Source organism: Pelecanus crispus, chromosome Z, assembly GCF_030463565.1.
Source record: "Pelecanus crispus isolate bPelCri1 chromosome Z, bPelCri1.pri, whole genome shotgun sequence".
NCBI lineage: Eukaryota > Metazoa > Chordata > Aves > Pelecaniformes > Pelecanidae > Pelecanus > Pelecanus crispus.
Genome location: NC_134676.1, coordinates 69,613,317 through 69,635,653, shown reverse-complemented (window position 1 = coordinate 69,635,653; position 22,337 = coordinate 69,613,317). Strand labels below are relative to the sequence as shown.

General features: G+C 41.2%; 1 protein-coding gene across 1 annotated transcript; it reads right to left on the bottom strand.

Moving 5' to 3' along the window:
- Nucleotides 1-6,237: 6,237 nt before the first annotated feature.
- MARVELD2 (MARVEL domain containing 2) lies at nt 6,238-12,788 on the bottom strand. The gene is made up of 6 exons (XM_009485218.2): nt 11,664-12,788; nt 10,078-10,110; nt 8,791-8,927; nt 7,746-7,917; nt 7,280-7,330; nt 6,238-6,354 (listed from the first exon to the last, which is right to left on the bottom strand). Exons 1-6 carry the CDS (start codon nt 12,786-12,788, stop codon nt 6,238-6,240), a joined length of 1,635 nt encoding a protein of 544 aa, XP_009483493.2.
- Between the last annotated feature and the right edge of the window lie 9,549 nt (nt 12,789-22,337).

The following is a 22,337-nucleotide window of genomic DNA, read 5'->3' as shown; positions in this document are numbered from 1 at the left end:
AATTTTAATGCACAATTACGCTTATCACTTACTTTACTGAAAGTAACTGCCTGTTATCCTGGCAGCAAAAGCACTGCTTTAACTCTGTTCTAAAATACAGAACTTGGAATTCATTCATTGCTGCAAAGTTTAAGGTATATCGTCTGTGATTTTAATGTGCTCACGAGAGCAAACTGAGTAGCGGAGGAATGCAAGTTTTTGCAAACGCACAGAATAATCTCACCGTATTCAGAATCACCCCTTTCAGGCTGGATTCTTGTTTCGCTGCGATAGCTTTCTTTAGGGATTTCTTTTAATAAACTGTCACTACAAAGCTGTGAAGAGTTAACTGGCAATTGCATTTAAAAAGCGGGTCCGGTGCTTTGTATTCCATTGAGTGTGTTAATTGCTCTGTCTGAAAGAAATGTTTTTTTTCATGAAATGTTGTGTACCTTCCATTTTTCGGATATCTTTAACTTTACTGTTTTGTCTCCTTTGCAAGCATACAATTTATTTTTAAAGGTGGCCAGAAAGATATAAGAAGGACTGTAGTTCATATCCAGCAGCTCTTGGTATTACAGATTACAGCAGAGAGATTTTGAAACAGTAATGCAGTAGAGCAGTGCCTGGTCAAGATACTGGCCTGGATGAGTTCTAACCATACATGCCAATGCAACTTTGAAAAAGTTTATTTTTAGTCTATAAAATAGCACAAGTCTAGACTAGAAGATGTTGTTGCTGTAATGTAGGGATTTCTTAGAGATAAAAACTTCCTGAAGCTACAGCTTTTCCTTTTCACTTGCTTTGCAAAATAGGGCAACAGGCTATTTCGTTTGCACACACAAAACTCTTTGACTAGACACTAAAAGAAAGCATCAAGAAGAAAATCAGTCACAGTTTTAACACCCAGTAGCAAAACTGGGTTTTCGGCTGATACGTAAGTCTGGGAGGGGCTTTTATTGTTCTCTCCAAAGAAGAAATCCAAAGCACTTGTGATAGTGATTATCTTCATATGCAGGAAGAAAACAGGTTGTGCATCTCACACTGAAAATGCAATGTTATATTTATAGATGTTAATTAAACACCTTTCACAACTGCTGTAGTAAAGATTATAAAACTACGTTTAACTATGTAACAGTAACTTTCTTCTATTACCCATATTTTGCTATGCCCAGAAACTGACAAACAGTTCTGCAGTAATACCATACCAGTACATGCCAAATGAAGAACATGGTCCCTACATCCAGGAGTTTACAACAGCAGCTAGCTCACATTGTTAAACCTAGAGAATGATTTGTTTAAACAGAAGAAAAGCATCTTCAGTTGTACGAATTAATGTTAGGGTACTTGACAAGGAGACATGGTGACAAAATGTTGCCATAGGATGGATTGGCCTTTGTCAGAATGAGGCAGTAGGGAAAAAAGACAAGAGTACAAGGGAACAGAGGGACAGATTTGTTAGCGGAACAAACTCACTGATAGAAAAACAGGATCAGAACTGTGAAACATTCAAAACTACCAAGATCTGAAATCTGCTGTGAAAAAGAAAAAGATGATTTACATATCATTTACACAAGCCTATATATAATTTTTATGCATCTCCAGAACAGACTACTACACACAGTGTAGAAAAGGAAAATTACTGTAACTGCTCAATTATAGGTAGACAGGAATAAACCCAATGACATCTACAGAGTGCACATATTTTAGGAACAGTAGGGAATAAGCAGTCTTTCAGGATGAAAGAATACATCATAGCTGTTTTACATGTTCTGGTAATTCCACAAGGGCTTTAGCTATATTTAAACAGAATTACAGTGCAGATTCTAGAACTGTAAGAATGTATCAAATTACTTATTTTGTTAGAGTGAAAACTACATGGTGTTTTAAAAGCTTGCAAATGTTTGCTTTCCCACAACACAAGCAAGAAGAAAATGCAGTTACGCAGAAGTGTACTCTCTCATGCGCAGAAAGCGTTTGAGATCTTTTCAGATTAACATCAAAATACAAAAAGAGGTAACAGATTAGTTTCAGGTACTTTGATGTTATGTGATTACGTTCTGCCTAAAATAATTCCAAGCAGCACTGATCCATCTCATGTCACCAAAGTTTCTATTTCCTAAGCATCACAGTGAGGATTAGCTCAATAAAGCTAGCAATAGTTGTAGCCAATTTCTCTGCACAGCAATCATACCGTAACTTTACTGGACATAGTGGAAGTGTGCCAAGGCTGGGTTTGACCCCTTGAATTACAGGAAAGTTGCCGAGCATCCGTTTCTAAGGGGTGTCACTCTGCATCCAAGTAAGACAATAAATGAGGAAGAAAACATTTAAATAGTAGTAACATTTCCTTAAATAGGAGCAGGGGAAAGCTCATTGCTTCTGTATCCTTCAGCCTGTTGCATTTACCAAGAGCAATTTATAAATATAGGGGAAACAGAGGAGAAATTAATTAGCTTTCAGTTAAACCATACCTGGGAAAAATCCAAGATGTTTTGAAGGAAAGCAATGAAAACTACTGAAGATGGAAAAAGGGGAATTCTTTAGTTTAAGAAGTCAAGTTTTGCTTCTAGGAACCAAAATAAAGTTGTAGTTTGATCACCTCCATTAGATCACATGCCATCCTTTCTTAAGAAGGAAAAAGTCCAATTTATAAAACATTATAAAACAATTTTAATAGAAGAAGAGAGAAATGAGACCTCTCAGAAAAAGGATATTTTTTATTGTCAAGGCCAAGAATTTCAATACTGGACAGGAACGCAGGTTATACAATCATTTTGTAGATTAGATTGTCCAAATGCTTCAAATCCCACCACAATTTTGAGCTTAATAAACTAAATACTGGATAGCTTTTTGTACAATTTCAAATCAATTAGGTTTTTCATTGCCAGGAGTATTTTTAGTTGATAAGCTGTGATGAAAGCTAGTCCACCCCGCTATGCGATACAAACTTTTGGTTACATTGGTTTTATGCTGCTTTACCTGTAAAAATGTACACATTAATAAAGAGTATGCAGATACTGCCACAGTTATCTTGATCAAGGATATCCAGCTGTTTATCAAGACAAAAAAAAAAAGCCCTTTTATTGATTTATTCAAGTCCAGTTTGAAAACTATTACATTCCTGGAAACTGTAAGTCTCTTGGACATTTCCCTTTGTAGATCTGTGGAGCCAGGCAGGCATTTTCCAAGAGGAAGACTGAAGGGTAAAAGTTCTTGTTACAGGCTGTAACTGAAAGTGGACCCTGTATGCCCATTGATGTAGGGCAATATGACTTGGTAACATCCAAATGTTAACTACCTTCTGCAAAAACCCAGTCACACAAGTAAGACCACATAGCAGACTGTTTACACGTATGTGCAAAAATGTAGATTCACAGAGTTGAGACCAGAGAGACTGCATAGAGAGACTGAGGTTATAATCATCTAATCGCTAGTTCTACCTGAAGCATACCTTCTATTCTTTAAGGATAAGAGACCACTTTCCCTGATACTGCTGGGCGTAACTAGCTCTCACTCAATTTTCTCCTAACTTCTGTCTTGCATTTGACTGGCTTCAACTCCTAGCCATTAATTCTTATTTCATTAATTTCAGTTTCTCTGAAAAATGAAAATGCTTCGTAAACTAGCATTTTTTCTTTGGCATGCTCAGAGCACTGTTGACAAGACCCTTTTCAGCTGTCCATTAAAAAGCTAGAGCAAAACCAGCTCATCAATTGCATGCGCCAAAAGTGCCTGCTTAGCAGAGTTGAGGTCCGTAACAGATCCGGGACTGAGCAAGTAATGTACTGTAATGGTCGCAGTGCGTTGCCCTGCTGGACTTCCCAAGCTGTGAAAGTAAATGCCTTCTCCTGGGGCTCCATGCTCTGTGCGCCCCACTGCCATGCACTGCACTAATCCCATCTGAAAGCCAAAAGGCTGGCAGAAGGGAGTATTCCTACATATCTTCTACACACACTGTCTCTGCTTGATTTATTTCCTCATTCCAACCACAGGCATGGTGTCCCCTTTTCCCAACCCATTTGTTGGAAACTTTGCAGGAAAGGAGAAGCACAATGGTTCTGCAGAGGCTATGCAGGCACTGTCTGAGGGGCCAGGAGCCAGCTCCTCAGGCTGAAACCCAGACCACTGTCAAAGGGAGCCTGGAGCTGGGTCTCAGTGTCCTACGGGAAGATGACCTATTAAGGGTGCAGACTGTGAATCTTCCAAAGAAAACGTCAGAGTCAGCTTCTTTTTAGCACTTTATAAACATCAGTTGATCCTTAAACTTGGATTAATCTTCTTCTCCTGGTACTGATGCAATGCCCAGAACTCCCACTGGGAACAAATGAGAAACAGCTGTACAGTGAGAGGTCATTTAGATTGCAGGGATTTGGACAAGGACCTCTTCTACAAAGAAAAGTTTAACAAGTAGACAGCACAATAGATATAAAACACTTGGCCCAGCTGCTTTATAAGGTAGAGCAGTTTCCTCTTTGAAAAGAATAGACACCTGAACCAGAGAGCAAGGCACCTGAAAAGAGAGGGAAAACAAGGGGTAGCACTGACTGTTGTCTGATTTCAGACTGATTAAAATACTCAGACACCTTCCAGGTAGATGAGACTGAAGGCTTTCAAATGAAGAGGTACCAAGTTTTCAAATTCTCTTCAGCATTCCTATAGTGTCTTGTGTTATTTACTTCATCCACTAACACTCTTGGAATTAAGTGGCTGATAAAACTGGAATGTCAACTTTGTAAGTATGAAAGTGGGTTTGTAGCCATCAGGATTGCAGCGTGAATGATAAGGGCTCAGAAATCAGAAGGGGTATAACTGCTAGAGCAAGGTATATTAATGCATTTCCAGTACTGAAGAACAGAGGTGGTACTAACATCAGTGTTCTGAACTGGAAATGGATTTCCTGATGTCTTGCCTTTACATTAAGGCAAAAGTTAAAAACTTTCTTTTAAAGAAAAAATGATTGCTAACAAAAATTTGAAATAACCTTAATCAGAGCACCTTCTTCTAGCAAAGTGCCTTTGTAAGCAACAGAACAACATGGCTACGCTGGTGGGTTTCTTTTTTCAAATTAAAATATATTTCAGAACAGACAAATTGCAGCTGTAGAAAACTGTACAAAGAAACTATCAATGCTTCTAACACTTAGGAAGTAAAAAAAGTAAACAAAGATGTGAAAAAGGAAACAAAGAGAAAATTTACTGGCTTATGAAAACATTTGCATATACAAAGTTATCCCCAAGATAAAATATAAAAATGCATATTGAATTTATGCAGATGTGCTCTGGAAAGCATGTCTATTAAAATATTTTACCTGGCCTTATAAAGGATACTAATAATTTATACTTTGAATGAGAATTAATTTTGCTGTACTTACTCTCTGAATGGTAAGTTCACAAACAGCTGCTGCCTAGACAAAAAGTCCTGTTACTTGCTGATGAAGAGTAAAGTGTTTTGCCTTTAAACCCATGGATTCCTACTAAGATGACCCAGAAAAGGTATGCAGAGCATACTGGCCTATAGCAACACTAATGGAACACTAACATGAGTCTGATCCCATACCTCTATTCCTTTAAGGCCATGTATAAATCTGTTGCATCACCTCTGAAGAAAGGAATACCCCCCCCCCCCCCCAAACCAAAACTCCACAACCACCCCCCCACACCACAGTTGCTTAAATAGGAAGTTATTTTGCACCTATTGTTGGGTGAAATTCCGGATTATTTCTCACATACAGCAAACCATTTGGAAATACAATACAGGAAGTCTTATTGAACTAATTTTTGACTTGCCAAAATTATTCAATATGATTAAGCACTCCACCAAAACCCAGCCAGAAAGAACAGCTCAATGCTTTCTAATATCATTAAATGTCACCTATAAATAAAATCTGAAATTGTTAATGTCATTTCTGTGCAAACTTTTGACATGGTATTTAGAACTGCTTTCTCTGGTGGGCTTTGCAAGTTTGCAAATACAGAATTTTCAAATAAAGTGTTCATATTTAAGAGGCCAGGTTGTGTATTGTCTAATAAAAGCAGAACGTTAGCACATGTTTTCTAAACTTATCCAGTAACTTCACTACATTGATTTAAAATTGGATCTGCATACAAAACCTAACGGTAATGTACAACATCTAAATAAGTGACAAAGTGATTAAGCAATCCCCATAGGTGTATTGTTCTGAGAGTAAATAAATAGTTTAAAATAAGCATATTGATTTAAAAAATAGAAAATAATATCCACAAAGTGAAGGCATAGCTAAGTTTCTACATTCCAATTCATAACTTTATCATAGTCCTGAATTCGCTGTTTTATATGAGAAAGCTTATTCTTTAGGTATTCACAACGCTCCTTTTTCTCCAGAAATGCAGGATCCTGCCAAAAATACAAAAACCTTTACATTAATATATTACACTTTCAGACTCTTCCAAGAGTAGTCTATGATCAGTTATGTTCTTGATTAAGGACAGTAGATAAATATTCTCCAAAATCACGTTCTTTTTCCCTGGCCACAATTTCTTATTTCCTGCTTCCCCTTCCTTCATGGAAAGCTGGAAAAAGAGGTTCTGCTTTTATGTCCTGTAGTTACTTAGTAAACAGAGTGGTTTTTCAACAGAAATCTGCAAATACGAATTACATTGTACTACATGATTTACATTTTATCCGTGTGCTGTGGTATGTCTAATAAATCCCTCCCTGCAAAAAAGCAATGAAGTTTAACATGGACACAAAATTTGAATCCCATGGTGGGGGGGAGGTATTTGTAATGTATTATGTTTTTAATGGAACACATGTACATATTTACTGCCCGCATTTAAAAATGACAAAGTGAAACCTCTTGGGTTACACGGAAAATTACTTTTTGAGAGTCTACGTTCCATGCAAAGAAAATACAAAACTTCTTTTCAGGGGTAAGACTATGTTTTCTGTTGTTAATTTATCTGTTGGCTGTGTCAGTCAGTGAATATAAATGAACTGGACCCCAGAAAGAACCAGTCGTCTGAATGCAGAATGCTAAGAGATGAGACATACTCTCAGAAGATTAAAATGCTTAACTGTTGGGGTTTCCCCCCCTATCTGGCTAATGGAATTATTATTCTCAAAAGAGGCTATTGACATGAGTGGAGTGGGTTGTGCCCTAACTTTGCCAAAGTTTTAAAAGACAAAATATACAAAGCCCTGTAGCAGCTACGGATACCCTGAGCTAGGAGCATTGCACCTAGTGTCAGACATGTTGGCTATTTACACTCTTTTTGCTATTCATTAGATTCACTAGCAATGTAAAGCTGAAAACACTCACATTTTTCTTCTTCTTATATTCTTGCAGAACTTTTGATATCCTTTCCTGTTCCTAATGAGAGAGACCACACATTTTAAAACATTTTGAGCGTGCTCCACATCTGCTGTAAATTCTACAAAATACTTGTCAGAAGTAAAATTCTCATTTGATCAATCCATTCTAGCTGTAACATTTCAGTTGTAAATCTCGTACTTGAGAAATAGTGAAAGTACCTGAATTGTGACTTACTCAAACTTCAAAGCTACTTGCATGAAAAAAGAAAACCCAATCCAGAAAAACAGGTATACAACTTAATTGCAACTTGGTATCCCTGACTGATGACCAAACAAGAAATAACATATTGGGGAAACCTTCTCTCCCACCAAGTCACCACCAGCATTACAAGACATTGTGCTCTAACTAAAGACAGTCAGAAATCACCTAATACCACACCTGTCTTCCATGAACCCATTTCACAGGTACTTACATATATGCTTTCAGGATGGTGAGGAAGCTGTCTCATCAATGCATCCAGCTCATCAAACTTTTTTAATACAGCATGAACTTCCACAGACAGTTCCTTATACTCAGCAAACTGATCATTGAATACTGCTTTGTACCGGTCTCGCATTTCATTTGTTTGAATTGCTGGGTATTTCCTTTAAAAAAAAAAAAGTTTTCAAGGACTAGTTTTAGAGATCGGACTTCAACAAACACATGGACCCTTCACCTTGATAGTGTATTTCTCTATAGTTTGCTAATCTCATAACCTGCTGAAATTTGCATGTATGTAAAGCATTGAAATCACAGAATGACAGAACGGTTGAGGTTGGAAGGGACATCTGGAGGTCACCTAGTCCAACCCCCCTGCTCAAGCAGGGCCACCTATAGCTGGCTGCCCAGGACTGTGTCCAGACAGCTTTTGAATATCTCCAAGGATGGAGACTCCATAATCTCTCTGGGCAACCTGTGCTAACCCTCACAGTGGAAAAGATTTTCCTAATATTCATCTGGAACCTCCTGTGTTTCAGTTTGTGCCCCAGGCCATGGCAAATAGTATAAAAATTAATTTATGATCTTATACTTCACCATGGAAAGGACTAGCCTTTAAAAGGGAACATGTTCTAGATTTAGCACTTAGAAAATACAAGAGCAGTCAAATCTCAGGGGCTAAAAAGACAAGTAATTTCCCACGTATTTTATTTTTTTCTAAATTGTCTGAGTGGTGGTCTTCTGTTCCTTTGGCAGTTGCAAGTAATCTAGTTGCTAGATTAAAACATTCTGCTTTAACATTTGAGGTTTGGGTGGTTTTTTTTTTTAAATTTAAGATTCTTTATTTATATTACTGTTTCTATGCCATTGATACCAGCCCCCGTTCTCTCTATTTTTAACATTAACTTCATAAAGAATTATGAGTTCCCATAGCACATGCATGGCAGAGAAACCATGAGTGTATATATGAGAAATGCTGAGCACAAAACATCATTCAAGTATTCTCCATGAAGTTTGTTCATCAAAGTCAAATCACTTACGCTAAATAGTCTGGCATCACTATAGGTTTAGGAATGTGGCCTGCAGGTATATGACCATTAAGTAGTTCTGGTTTTCTTTCCACTGATTTAAGCTGCCTGTAAGTGACCTCTTCTCTTGGTCTGTCATCACTTTCATACTGTTTTAAAAGAAAAAAAAAAAGTAGTTCTTAATGAAGTGAGTTTTACTTCAAATGCAATATACATAAACCACAAAATACCCAACTCATTTGAAGACCGATACACAAGTATTGAGCAGCAGTAGAAGCAAATCATACATATTTTACAGCCCTTATTATAAATTGGAAAATTAATAAAAAGTTACAGTAATGTTTCTCACACAGTATCCATCTTCAGTTTGTCCTAACAGTGGTACAATGACAGATAAATACTTCCAGGGGCTTAGAAAGATTTGTCTTGTATGTCTTAAAAAAATAATTTAAGGAAGTTTTCCTTGGATATCCATCTAATTTGTGAAAGAACAGGAATCACTCAGTTCTCTGGAGTTCCCTTTTCCCCTGGTGTTCTACTGCACAATTTATCCCATGATCCAGAAATAAGAGCACATGGAGTCTTGTTGGAACACATAAAAAAGGATCCCGATCCTGTACTGAAGCAACAGAGAAAAACAGTGGCAGGAAATTCACAGTATGTTAACAGGAGACATTTAAGACTGAAATAAATACACCATAAATTCTCTGGGAATCATCAATGTCTGCTGTTAAGATCCTATACAATCTTTGTAGCATATGCAACCGCATCTTTGAGCGGCAAAAGCACTAAAATTGCTGATACTTCAAAACTGGCAAGGAGGTCTTTGGAGCAGTCTGAGACACACCGGAATAAGCTCAACTCACAGGGCACCTACCACTGCACTTCTGCTGGCTCTCCTGCAGATGAAGCAGACAGCCAGGAGGAAAGAGTCTCCGAAACCTACAGCACATCAGATGTCCTACTGCTCTAGCCATGTCTGCCAAACTCTGTGGTAACTGCTACAGAACTTGTCACTTCATAAAAGAGGGTAAGAGCACATACGGAGGCAGTCATCGCATTTGCTATTTACAGTAAATTTTGTAACCTAACCTAACCTAACTAGTAGTAACTTTTTTACAAGCTTCTTCTGCGTCTTGTAGGTAGGAGAATGCTGTCCGGACTACATTAAAGAATTAAACCTAATCTCTTCCAAGCCAAATAAGTAAATAAATAGACAGGTCAATCAAAACAGTCACAAGAAAAAGGACAACCATTTGGAAATACCAGTAAACAGAAAAATAAATTCCTATTTCCTACCTTCTTTTCTGGAAAAGAGGACTGTGTTTTCATCTATCAAAAAATGAAAATAATTGTAAGTTTTATTTTCAGTAAAAACAGTATGCAAAAGCACAGACTCTTAAAATCCAAACTTTTTCAAAATCTTGCTGTACAGATAATTACATTTATATTTAGATATGAAGAAATTTAGCATGAGGAATGTTTTCAGATCAATTGATTTAAAGACTGTTTAAGAACAGTGGAACGAAAACAAACACCCAAATTTATGACAGGATCTCCCAGAGCATAGCTGTAAGGAACAGCTTGCAGGAAATACTCTGTCCACTTCCCAGTCTCCTTTATTATTTCACATTCCAGCCCATATTAACTCACTGACGCTCTGCAGCTGAATTCATTGCCTGGAAAACACAACAGTGCACTAACCGGTAGCTCAACCAGCAGCCTTTTTGCACAGCACTCTCCAGAGCCTAGCCTATATTACAAAAGTATTCCCTTTAGAAATATTAAGTAACTGGAATAAATGAACATGGATAGTAACAGGGAAGAGTGATTGAACACTTTCCGTATAATTCCAGCAATCACCTCATTCTTGCAGGACATGTTAAGAGTTAGTTAAAAACCTTTTATTAAAGGAGCTGCAATGTACTTTTCAAAAGGGGAGCCTCAAGTTTCATGGAAGATGGTGGAATGGAAACCAATGCTAAATGAAAATGCTGCAAATCAGACTGCAGTCACAGAGCAGAAGAAATATAAACTCACTCTCTCCTACTAAATCACTTAAATGGTGGCCCCTCCTTAAGTTAGGCTTATGTAGGCTTCACATGTTACATTTTTAATTTTTTTTTTTTTAATTCACATAGTAATTTTTAAAGGGTTTTTTTGGTGGTGCTTTCATGTGAAAGAGGTGTTCTACAAACGATTTTGATTTCTCTAGTTGATAGTGTTGTCTACTATGACAGTTTATCATTAATCAGGCAAGCATTGAATGCTTCTAGTAAGGACAAGGTCAGCAGCAATCTGAAATACTTGATGTGAAAAAGATGAAGTTGATTAAAATGTCACCAACTCTGTTATTTTCCGATACCTAATGTAAGGAAAACTGAAAAGACATAAAGAAGTAGCTTAGCGTTTTGCTTGCAAAGGAAAAATAAGTATTTCACATTTGTATGGTCATTTGCACTAGCACTTAATGTGCTGAAAGCAGAGTCTTCAAATACATGCTAGGTGGCTTTAAGCCTAACCCTACTGAACAGCTGAACAAGCACACTATTCATTTCTTCCTTTGTTTGGAAAATACACACTAGGAAGTAGTTCATCAGCTGACGCAGGAAGAGCTGAGTATTACAAAGAGAACTGAGCCAGCTCCTTACCAAAGTGAATTAAAATAAAAAAAAAGTCCAAGAATTTGGATCAGACATCTTAAAAGCGCCTTTCATTTGGTGATCTCAAATACTGTTAAGACTTGTGAACGTTCACCCTCAAAGGCTACGGAGCTGCTGCAGAGAAGACACCTGACACGACTCCGTCTACGGCATGGGAAGATCTTACAGCTGCTCCCCATCACTCCATAGTCAGTAGGTGCAAAATGGTAACTAATGACTTACCTCTCGCTCCATTAATTCCCGGTGCCTCCTAGCTCCTTCATGCCTCCATAACTTCAGAGCAACCACTGCGCTAATTAGATACATGACCACCGTGACAAACAGGAAGATGATTGCCGCCGTCTGACCTCCCTCTACACGGCAGAAAGATGCATTTATCGGCGTCTTAAACAACTGGTAATAGCAGAGCCCACCTCGGTTGGTATCATTGACGTACACTATGGCAGCCGACATGTACAGAAAGAAGAGGGCCACGTTAATTCCAAACTCGGTCAGAGGCCACCAGTTGGAGTCGAGGAGGATAGTCCGGTAGTACATCGACATGCCTAGCACCAGCAGCACTATCGTGACTATCCACGCCATTCCCGCCACCACCAGGATGAAGGGCGTTTTGGGTCCGCTGTAGGAGTAGCCTCCGTAGGCGCTGCCGGCCCCGTAGCCGTAGGGCTGCGAGTACCCGAACATGTTGTACCACTCGTTATCCTTGTGCACGTAAGCCGTGACGCAGGCAAAGACGGCGGCACCCAGCAGCAGCTCCGCCACGCAGAGGATCCTGAGCAGGCCGGCCCAGGACTTCATGTAGGCGTAGCGCTGGGTGTAGGCCTCCAGCCGCTCGCTGTACGCCTGGCCGGGGGCAGCGCGGCGCTCCAGCGACCCGAAGGGGTCCCCGGGCAGCATGGCTTCCGCCTCCTTCCGCGAGTTGTAGCTCCCGCCCGAGCCTCCGTAAGGATCCCTGTAGGAGCCGGGCACCGATCTGGGCTCCGGCTGCCGAGGGGCCGGCGAGGACGGCGGCGAGCATTCGACCCCGTCCGCGACGTACCTGATGTCGGAGGCCGTGCTGGCCCAGCTGGAGCCGCCGGCGCGTCTCCCTTTGAAGAAGTTCTTCCACGAGTCCGGGATGAACCGCCGGACCGGCTTCAGCTCGGCCGGCCCGCTCGGGCCGGGGCTGCGCTCCCCGGGCTGGGCGTCGGGCCCGAAGGGGGGCTGCAGGGGGAGCGGGGGCGGCGGGAAGGGGGCGGCGGCGGCCCCCAGCTCCGCGTCGCTGGGGAGCGGGGAGCTCTGGCCGGCCCCGCGAGGCAGCAGGGACCTGCCGGGCCGCCCGCCCTGCGAGCCGGCGCTCCTCGACATGGCTGGCGCTCGGCCCGGCGGCAGGCGCTCGCCAGCCCCGCTCGGCCCCTCAGCGTTCACCCGACGGGAGGAAGCTGCCGCGGGCTCCGAAGGGCGGCTGGCGCCGGGCGGGGCAAAGGGGGCGATCCCTCTGGAGAGTGCGTGAGGGGCCCGGCCCGGGAGCCCCCGGCGCTGCGGCTCGGCTCGGCTCCGCTCCGCTCCGCTCCCCGCCCGGCCGCCCTCGGCACCTGCGCCGCCCCGCCCAGGCGGCCGCACCTGCGGCGGCCGAGCGGCCTGCGCCCGGGAGGCGGCAGCTTCCGGCCGGCGGGGCGGTGGCGAGCGGGGAGGGGGCGGTGGCGAGCGGGGAGGGGGCGGTGGCGCCCCGCGGTATCGGTGAGCGGGGAGGGGGCGGCGGCGATGGGGCCCCGCGGTATCGCTGAGCGCGGTGGCTCACGAGAGGGACCGGCCTGGAGCCGTCGCGGTTACAGGGAAACTCCGAAATATTGAGCAGCCCCGCTGGGATAAATGACGGCCGCTTTTCGCCTGTCAGTCAGCAAACTGGGGATTACTCGTTCCCCCGGCACAGCTGAGGAAGAAAAGCGGCGTGCTGCGCTGTTAGCTTCCGCAGAACGCGAAGGGCGCGAGCACCGCTGCTTAATTGTCGCATTTCCCCCCCATAAATTAGGGAAGCGTTTTCAAAAACGGAGCCCATAATAATCTGTCATGCAACATGTATCCAGTTTGCGTTTTTTTAGTACATACTAGTACATACATTTATGTATCTTACTTATTTACTTTTATATTTCGTGTTCACATAAAGTATTCGCGGCAGAGTACAGAACAGCATTTATATGGCAGGAGTTTTATTTGCATCGTCAGTACGGGATATCAAACTTTTTACATATATGCGACAGTCTCTTCTTTCAGAAGGTTCAAACTTGCAAAGAGCAATTTTTTTTTAAGGTATAAATTTTAGTGAAACCTTCAAATGCTGACAGCTTACCAAATGCAGACTCCAGAAACTTGCTGTAGAAATGCAGATAAAAATGTGTGAAATAGAAAAATCATGGCAGAAGATCTCGAGTTAGAAGGGACCCGTAATGATCATCGAGTCCAACTCCCCGCTCTTTGCAGGACTGCCTAACACTGAACCAAATGTCAGCATGCTCCTTGCCATCCTCAGGCTCAGGGGCTTTGGGCTACAGTTGCCATGTACTGGGATGGGGCCAGGGGGATCATCCAGTTTGTACAAGTGGCACTACCTACCCACAGTCTAACTCTGTTAGTCTTAATTTATTGGTACCTCTTTTCATAAATATAGATAACTTTCATGGCTCAGAACAGGCAGGGAATGGCTTGTATTCAGCTCAGGTCTGATCCTGCAAAGCTAAGGGGAAGCTGAGGAAACTTGTCTTGATGCTGACTTGGCCTGCTAGCCTGCCTACATAGCTAAAGGAGTACTTTTGTGCAGACGATGCCCTCTTTAGCAAAGGTCTTTGCAGGGTATTAATTTGTTCTGCTGAGTTAGTGGTGGATATTCTGTTACATGCAGTCACTATCCTATTCCACTATTTTTAATTCATCTTCCTCCATGTTTGCCTGAGTTGCAGCAGGCAGGGGCTGACTGCAAGGCAGTTCATTTCCACTGCATTGTCTGGAAGTAAGAAGGAATCCATCCCATTTGTTCTCATTCATTCTGTTTTTCTGCATCTGTACAGCCATCTCCACGGCATTCATATCAGCAGGGTCCCCCTTGTAACTAATGAATAATTCTGGCATGCCATGGTCTTTATCAGTAAGTGTTTCAGACTTTAACCTGTAAAATTATCATACCAATGGTAAGTTACTGTGGAAAAAAAACTTCCCTGCTCTCTCAGCACAGAAACGGCAGTATAAAGGACTGCCCACACACTACGCAAGTCTCTGCCCTTCACTGATGCTGAACTTTTCTAGCGGTAATATCGTCTTTCAAATTTTCTGGCCATAATAACCTCTATTCAGCACCACTAATTCAAGCCTTACGCATTCTTGTCTTACATCACTACCGTCAGTGTTACATTTTATGGCTCTCTGCACATCTTCCAATTCAGGTATTTGTGCCCAGAACTCAATGGTATGTAACTTAGATGAGAACCCACAGAACATGTTGAAGTTCCTCTCGGATAAAGCTTGAAATGGTACACACCCAACTTATTAATGCAGATACAAAAGGTTTACCAGTATTTACATGTATGCTGCAGACAAAATTAAGGGCATAAGGAAGTCTACGATTAATTTGTGAAGTTATAAACATTTTGGCTTAGACTAGGGAGATTGCAAAGAAACACCACACTTTGGCATACCTTCCTTTCTTCCTGACTAGCAACCAAACCGGCATTTACTACACCTACTGGGGAACAGGGTGGTTCTTGGGTAATACAGCCTTAATCTTACAGGCCAGTATTTCATAGCTAAACTCAGACGGCAGTAGTACAGTGATAAATAGGAAACACTTTGTCAGATGCCCTGACAAACTCTCTCTTGTCTAAGAAAAATTAGTCTCATTTCAGTTAACTGTGATCACAATCCTTTATTAGAAAAGACCATCACAATTAAGTCACTTTTTTGATTTCAGAGATAGCAAGGTTATAGAAATGTAGCTGAGGCTCTACTTGTAGAAATGATCCCTACAGTTCAGAAGGCTCGCAAGAGTGACAATATAGCATGTCGTGCTGTGTCACCCCATTAGCACTATACAGTCTACAAGTAGAGCACTACAGTCTCAAAACTGAACAAAATTAGTATTTTTTCAGCATTCTAACATCTAAAACAGAGGCATTTCAGTAGCTGTAGTTTTATAAAAAACTTCATTCTAAACAAAGTTGTACTCTAAGTAGTCTGACAAGCAAAAATTACACAAAATAAAAATCAGTGCTGCTCTCTGATTTCCCAAGAAGCGCTCGTTAAAATATTTTTGTAGTTCCATAGGTGTACAACTGCTTCAAAGGAAAGAAGAACAATTTCCCACTATACCTTCTTTATTACACCTCTCACTGACACCACATGTAAATAGAGAACGTTCTATCACAGTTCCAGATGAATGTTTTGTGTCATGATAAACAATGGGCAAAGCACACCACACCATTTGTATCAGTTCAATTTTATTCTCACTTAAATATTTTTCTTTGCAGAATCAAACATTTTATCCAGATTGTGCACTGGACAAACGGACCTATGCCTAGGTCGGAGAACTAATATTTGATACAATGGAAGAGAAAGTTAAACGAGGATTAAAACCAAGATTATAGTTAAAATGTTGCTACTAACATTGTAATTCTAAGTAGATTTGAACTGAAAAAAGTTTTAAGAGCCAAAATATTAAATTATAAGGCTGCGAGTGAGGGAAAGTCTCACATTACAGATGTACACTAAAGATGTTTTTGTATGAAGGGATTCTTTTCCTTAATTTGTTAAGAAAGAAGGTGTTCTTAAAGAAAGTACATGTCAGGTTTACTTCCCAAAATATCTTTTCAGTGGTAGCTTCCCAGCATCTTGGATAAAAGCAATCTGAGCTGAGAAAAATAATCACCAGTATCATATTGGGTAGATCACAATCCACGTAGAATTAAAGACACTGGAAAATAAATAATTCATACATTTAGTTAAGTGGTCCTGCATATATTTGCATTATTTTGGATACCAAAACAGTTTATATATATTTGAAATGTTTATCACGTTACCATAACATATTTACAGATCGCCTCCACAGAAAAATAAATCCCTGCTGTCAACTGTGTATTTATTATGTAGCGTTATTATTACATAGCCTGCAAAATTAATTAATCCAGATCATAAAGCCTTAGGTAAGTCATAAAGCCTTTTACTAGAAGTAATTAACACAGCGTGGGTGACCAAGCTGTCTGAACAGTGATTTTTATATTACATACCATACACAGTAACCACCTGCTACTGGATTGCCTCGTGTTACACAAACCTTTTAAATGCACTAAAAAAAAAAAAAAAAGCATTGGTTTTGTTTACTTTATCTGTGAAAGGCTTTTTGAAGCCTTTTGAGTCTGTTGATGTTACTTTAAAGGGATCAGTAAGCAATGAAGATCTAGTTAATATATTCTATGGAATTTCCTAAAGGCTTCTCACCAAGTCCTCTAAAGGCTTTTAAAAGAAACCTTAAGCCTTAAAAGAAGCCTTAAGCCTAAAAGAACAACTTAATAGTAAAGTCTGATAAATAATTAACAGATAGGAAATGGGGGAGGGGAGTATGAGTTAATAACTAACTCCTGCAATGGAGGAAAGTTGCCCATACAGTTCTGCAGAGATCAGTGCTAGGACCTGGGCTATCCAGTACATTCCTAAATGTAACCTGTGAAAATAGGGGGTGAAGAGTGAGACTAGCAGCTTTGCTGATGACGCAATGTAGACAGCCTAGTAATGATGTGGGCTGTTGGAAGAACTGTGCCAGGACTTTATGAGACTGAATGACAGGGCAATAACATGATGAAATTCAACATGCACAGATACCTGAAATCCATGCAGTAAAAAAAAGGGAAGAAGGATTTAAAATACTGCAACATGAGGACCCTGACTTACGTATTTGTAGAGCATCACATATGCCTCACTTCTGGCAAGACAGATACTTGTTTAATTCTTTCACTTAAATAAGCTTTAAAGATGTTCTTGGTGGTGTTTCAAACCTACAGGAGAGCTTGAATCTTGGCTATGTGACTAGAAACATATTTATGTACCAGCTATATGCGTATACCATGTGTGTTTTTCTTTAGTTAGGCAAAGGGGTAGATAATATTGACATTTTGGGTTACAAAAATGTATCATTATGCTTACTGATTAAAAAAAAATCTAAGTGCAAGACTTACACTGATGTTACCTTGGTTTCTCTTTGGGTTCGCTAACAGCAACATAAGGCAATAGCTCCCTCTGAAGACACTGTGGTGGTAAACAGAAGTTGAAAAGAGATTTTGCAGCAAGACAGTTTTCTTGACATTGTAAGAGTTGGGGGGGGGAATAAATACATGAGTAAAAAAACATGCTAAACCATAATTAATGTATATATTCTATAACATAAAAAGCAGCATGATGAGTGTAATGATGACTGCGAACAAGCTGCTGAAGAATGAGTCCAGAAAAGAGATAAGCAGTTGGAATTAACACATACAGATCATAAAATGGTGAATTCCTTCATTTTTGCCTTCACTGGATATTAAAGTTTCCTGACAATTTTTATCCTTTGATTATAGATTTCACCACCAATGCAGGCCAACTTTTTTTTTTTTTTTTTTTTTTTGTTAGACTCTGCAAGAGTATTGATTCAAATGTAAAAAATTGCCAAGAGCTTTGGTATCTCATGAATGAGCTATTTCTGACAAACACATAAAACACAACAGCAGTAATTTGTTAAACTCGCACAACAGTTAAACTGCACAAACTTAAACTTACTTTTAGGAATATTTTGTATCCATGAATGTGGGATTAAGACTCTCCCAGAAGTATGGAGAGAGACTATCTTGGACATAGACAGCAGACTTCGTCAGAGGCTCGCAATTTCTTTTTCCAGTAAAGAAACAATAAAAATATATCTCTTCAAGCAAGCATTTTTTTAGAAGTAGCTTATAGTAAAATAAGATATTTTACAAGTTTAGCACTGCATGCAAATCTCATCTGTACCACTCACTTAGAATCACAGAAGCATGGAATCATAGAATGCTTTGGGTTGGAAGGGACCTTTAGAGGTCATCTAGCCCAAGCCCCCTGCAGTGAGCAGGGACAGCTTTAACCAGATCAGGTTGCTCAGAGCCCCGTCCAACCTGACCTCGAATGTTTCTAGGGATGGGGCCTCCACTACCTCTCTGGGCAACCCCTTCCAGTGCTTCACCACCCTCATCGTACAAAATTTCTTCTTTATATCCAGTCTAAATCTATTCTTCTTTAGTTTAAATCCATTACTCCTTGTCCTGTCACAACAGGCCTTGCTAAAAAGATTGTCCCCATCTTTCCTGTAGGCCCCCTTTAAGTAATGGAAGGTCGCAATAAGGTCTCCCTGCAGCCTTCTCTTCTCAAGGCTGAACAACCCCAACTCCCTCAGCCTGCCCTCATAGGAGAGGTGCTCCAGCCCTCGGATCATTTTTGCGGCCCTCCTCTGGACCTGCTCCAACAGCTCCATGTCCTTCTTGTGCTGAGGGCCCCAGAGCTGGACACAGTGCTCCAGGTGAGGTCTGACCAGAGCAGAGCAGAGGGGCAGAATCACCTCCCTCGACCTGCTGGCCACCCTTCTTTGGATGCAGCCCAGGATTCAGTTGGCTTTCTGGGCTGCAAGCGCACATTGCCGGCTCATGTCCAGCTTTTCATGCACCAGTATCCCCAAGTCCTTCTCCGCAGGGCTGCTCTCAATCCCTTCATCCCCCAGCCTGTATTGATATTGGGGGTTGCCCCGTCCTAGGTGCAGGACCTTGCACTTGGCCTTGTTGAACCTCATGAGGTTCACACAGGCCCACCTCTCCAGCTTGTCCAGGTCCCTTTGGATGACATCTCATCCTTCTGGCATGTCAGCCACACCACGCAGCTTGGTGTTATCTGGAAACTTGCTGAGGGTGCACTTGATCCCTCTATGTCATTGATGAAGATATTAAACAGTGCTGGTCCCAATACAGACCCCTGAGGGGCTCCACCCAGCACTGATCTCCGTCCAGACATTGAGCTGCTGACCACAACCCTCTGGATCCAACCACTTCCTTATCCACCGAACAGTCCACCCATCAAATCTGTATCTCCCCAGTTTAGAGAGGAGGATGTTGTGGGGTACCGTGTCAAAGGCCTTACAGAAGTCCAGACAGATGATATCCATAGCTCTTCCCTTGTCCATTGATGTAGTTGCTCCATCATGGAAGGACATTAGGTTGGTCAGGCAGGACTTGCCCTTGGTGAAGCCGTGCTGGCTGTCTTGAATCACCTCCCTGTCCTCCATGTGCCTTAGCATAGCTTCTAGGAGGATCTGTTCCATGATCTTCCCAGGCACAGAGGTGAGGCTGACAGGTCAGTAGTTCCCAGGGTGCTCCTTTTTACCCTTTTTAAAAATGGGTGCAATGTTTCCCTTTTTCCAGTCACTGGGGACTTAACCTGACTGCCACAACCTTTCAAATATCATGGAGAGTGGCTTGGCAACTACGTCAGCCAATTCCCTCAGGACTCTGGGGTGCATTTCGTTGGGTCCCATATTAAATGTACGTAAATTAAATATACATAAATTAAATATATGTAAAACTCATACTACATTCTGATGGCACTTAGGAAATCAACATCAAGGTGAGGTCTCTCCACAGTTTACAAAACATCACTGACTACCCATCTGTTATCTAACTGAAACACCTGAACCGCTGAACAATTTCTATTAGACATGGTCACCTCTTCTCATTAATATTTCTTAAATAAAATGTGAGATGGGAGTGTTCGGTGCAGTAGGATTTGAGTATCTGATTCTGAGATGTCATGTGTAGAAGCTGTCAGACTGTTGCCTTTGTTTTCTCCCAGGTTCTCTTTGTAACTCTCACGTTTTTATAGTTCAAGGTAGTTTATTTAAAATTTATGTTCTTTTAAGACTATTTAGAATTTCTACAGTATGAACAAGCTCTTTACCATCTACTAGTGAGCTACAGTGAACTTTTCTTGGGTATTCTGAACTGTTTACCCACTTAATGGATTAACATCATGCTTTTACTGAGAGAAACTTTGTATTCTTCTTCTGATGCACACAAAACAACACAAACTTATTATGCTAGAAGACACGACCAGAAGAATGTCATTTCCATGTTTACAAGTTAAACCTAGAAACATGACTCTCTCCCCTATGAAATACAGCAAACACAGCTAATAGATCCCAAGTATAATCCCAGCTCTTCAATTTATCAGCAGCTGTGGCCACTCCAAAGCAAAATCAGTAATTTCAGAAGTGCCATACACAAAGTCAATGGGCTATTTCAGAAATGATGGAAGTTTAGAGATAAGGATACAGAGAAGTATACAGAACTGAGCAAAGAAAATATCTCCTCCAAATTAAGGTTACATCATAAAAGCTTTGATCAGTAAAGACATACTGATAAGAAAGCTATCAAGAATAGAGGGCATCACATTACATTACATCAACACTTACATAACATATCTAATATTGGATTGGTATTAGCTAATTTTGAGGTTATATATAACAGACATAACCCCTCTACATATTCACCTTCAAAAAATATTATTCCTGCTCCAGAGCAATATATTAAAAATGTTTTTGAACAGCTCACTTCACTGAGCTTTGACAGTGAACAGAATACCTTTACAGCAGAACTGGTCAAAATGTCATTTAACTTTCACCAAAACCATAGGCATTTACCTTCCATAGAAGAAAATCGCAGACTGTTTATTGCACTTTGTATATTACCTGAAAAACCTCACAAATCACCTCCAGAGAGGTTTCTTCAGGAGTATAATTCTTATCTTCATTGTACAAGGAAAAGCAATACTTTACAACATCCAAAGTAATAAGAAAAATTAGGAAAAGGAGAATTTGGAAATTATTCTGCACTTTAATCACAGAATGACAGAATGGCTGAGAGACCTTTGGAAGTTGTCTGGTCCAACCCCCCTGCTCAAGCAGGCCACCTAGAGCTGGTTGCCCAGGACCATGTCCAGGTGGCTTTTGAACATCTCCAAGCAGGGAAACTCCACCACCTCTCTGGGCAACCTGTGCCAGTGCTTGGTCACCCTCATAGTAAAAAAGTGTTTCCTGATGTTCAGAGGAAACCTCCTGTGTTTCAGTTTGTGCCCACTGCCTCTGGTTCTGTCATTGGGCACCGCTGGAAAGACCCTGGCTCTGTCTTCTCTACAGCCTCCCTTCAAGTGTAGGGAAGATTGCCCCAAGCCATCTCTTCTCCAGGGCTGAACAGCCCCAGCTCTCTCAGCCTTTCCTCATGTGTGAGATGCTTCAGCCCTTTCAGCATCTTCACGGCCCTTTTTTGGACTCTCTCCAGTATATCCGTGTCTCTCTTGTACTGGGGAGCCCAGAACTGGACCAATACTCCAGATGTGGCCTCACCAGTGCTGAGTAGAGGGTAATCTTTCGCCCATCTTCTTCAATCTGCTCGCAACACCCCTTCTAATACATTCCAGGATACCCATCAGTAAGTTGTTCACCCAGTGTATTATGGACTTGTCTAGCTGTGTGCTGGACAGGTTATCCAGAAGGATACTGTGAGAGACAGGATCAAAAGCTTTGCTAAAATCCAAACCCACCACATCCACTGGGTTCCCTTGGTTGACTAGATGGGCGACCTTGTCATAAAAGGAAATTAATTTGGTTAAGCAAGACTTTCCCCTCAAGAACCTGTGCTGGCTACGACCAATGACCATGTTGTTTCTCAAGTGTTTTTCAGTAACTCCCAGAATAACCTTCTCCATAATTTTACCAGGCACTGCAGTGAGACTGACAGGCCTGTAATTACCAGGGTCTTCCTTTGTGCCCTTCTTGAGAAGTAGGATAACACTTGCCAGCTTCCAGTCAACTGTGACCTCTCCAGA

Bases quoted from the DNA above. Each gene is read 5' to 3' on its own strand.
- MARVELD2 (XM_009485218.2), bottom strand. From the start codon at position 12,788: ATGTCGAGGAGCGCCGGCTCGCAGGGCGGGCGGCCCGGCAGGTCCCTG. The intron at 7,918-8,790 runs GTAAGTGATTTG...TTTTTTTTAAAG, and splicing joins GTGATGCCAGACTATTTAGC to GAAATACCCAGCAATTCAAA. The intron at 6,355-7,279 runs GTGAGTGTTTTC...TATTTTTGGCAG, and splicing joins AATATAAGAAGAAGAAAAAT to GATCCTGCATTTCTGGAGAA.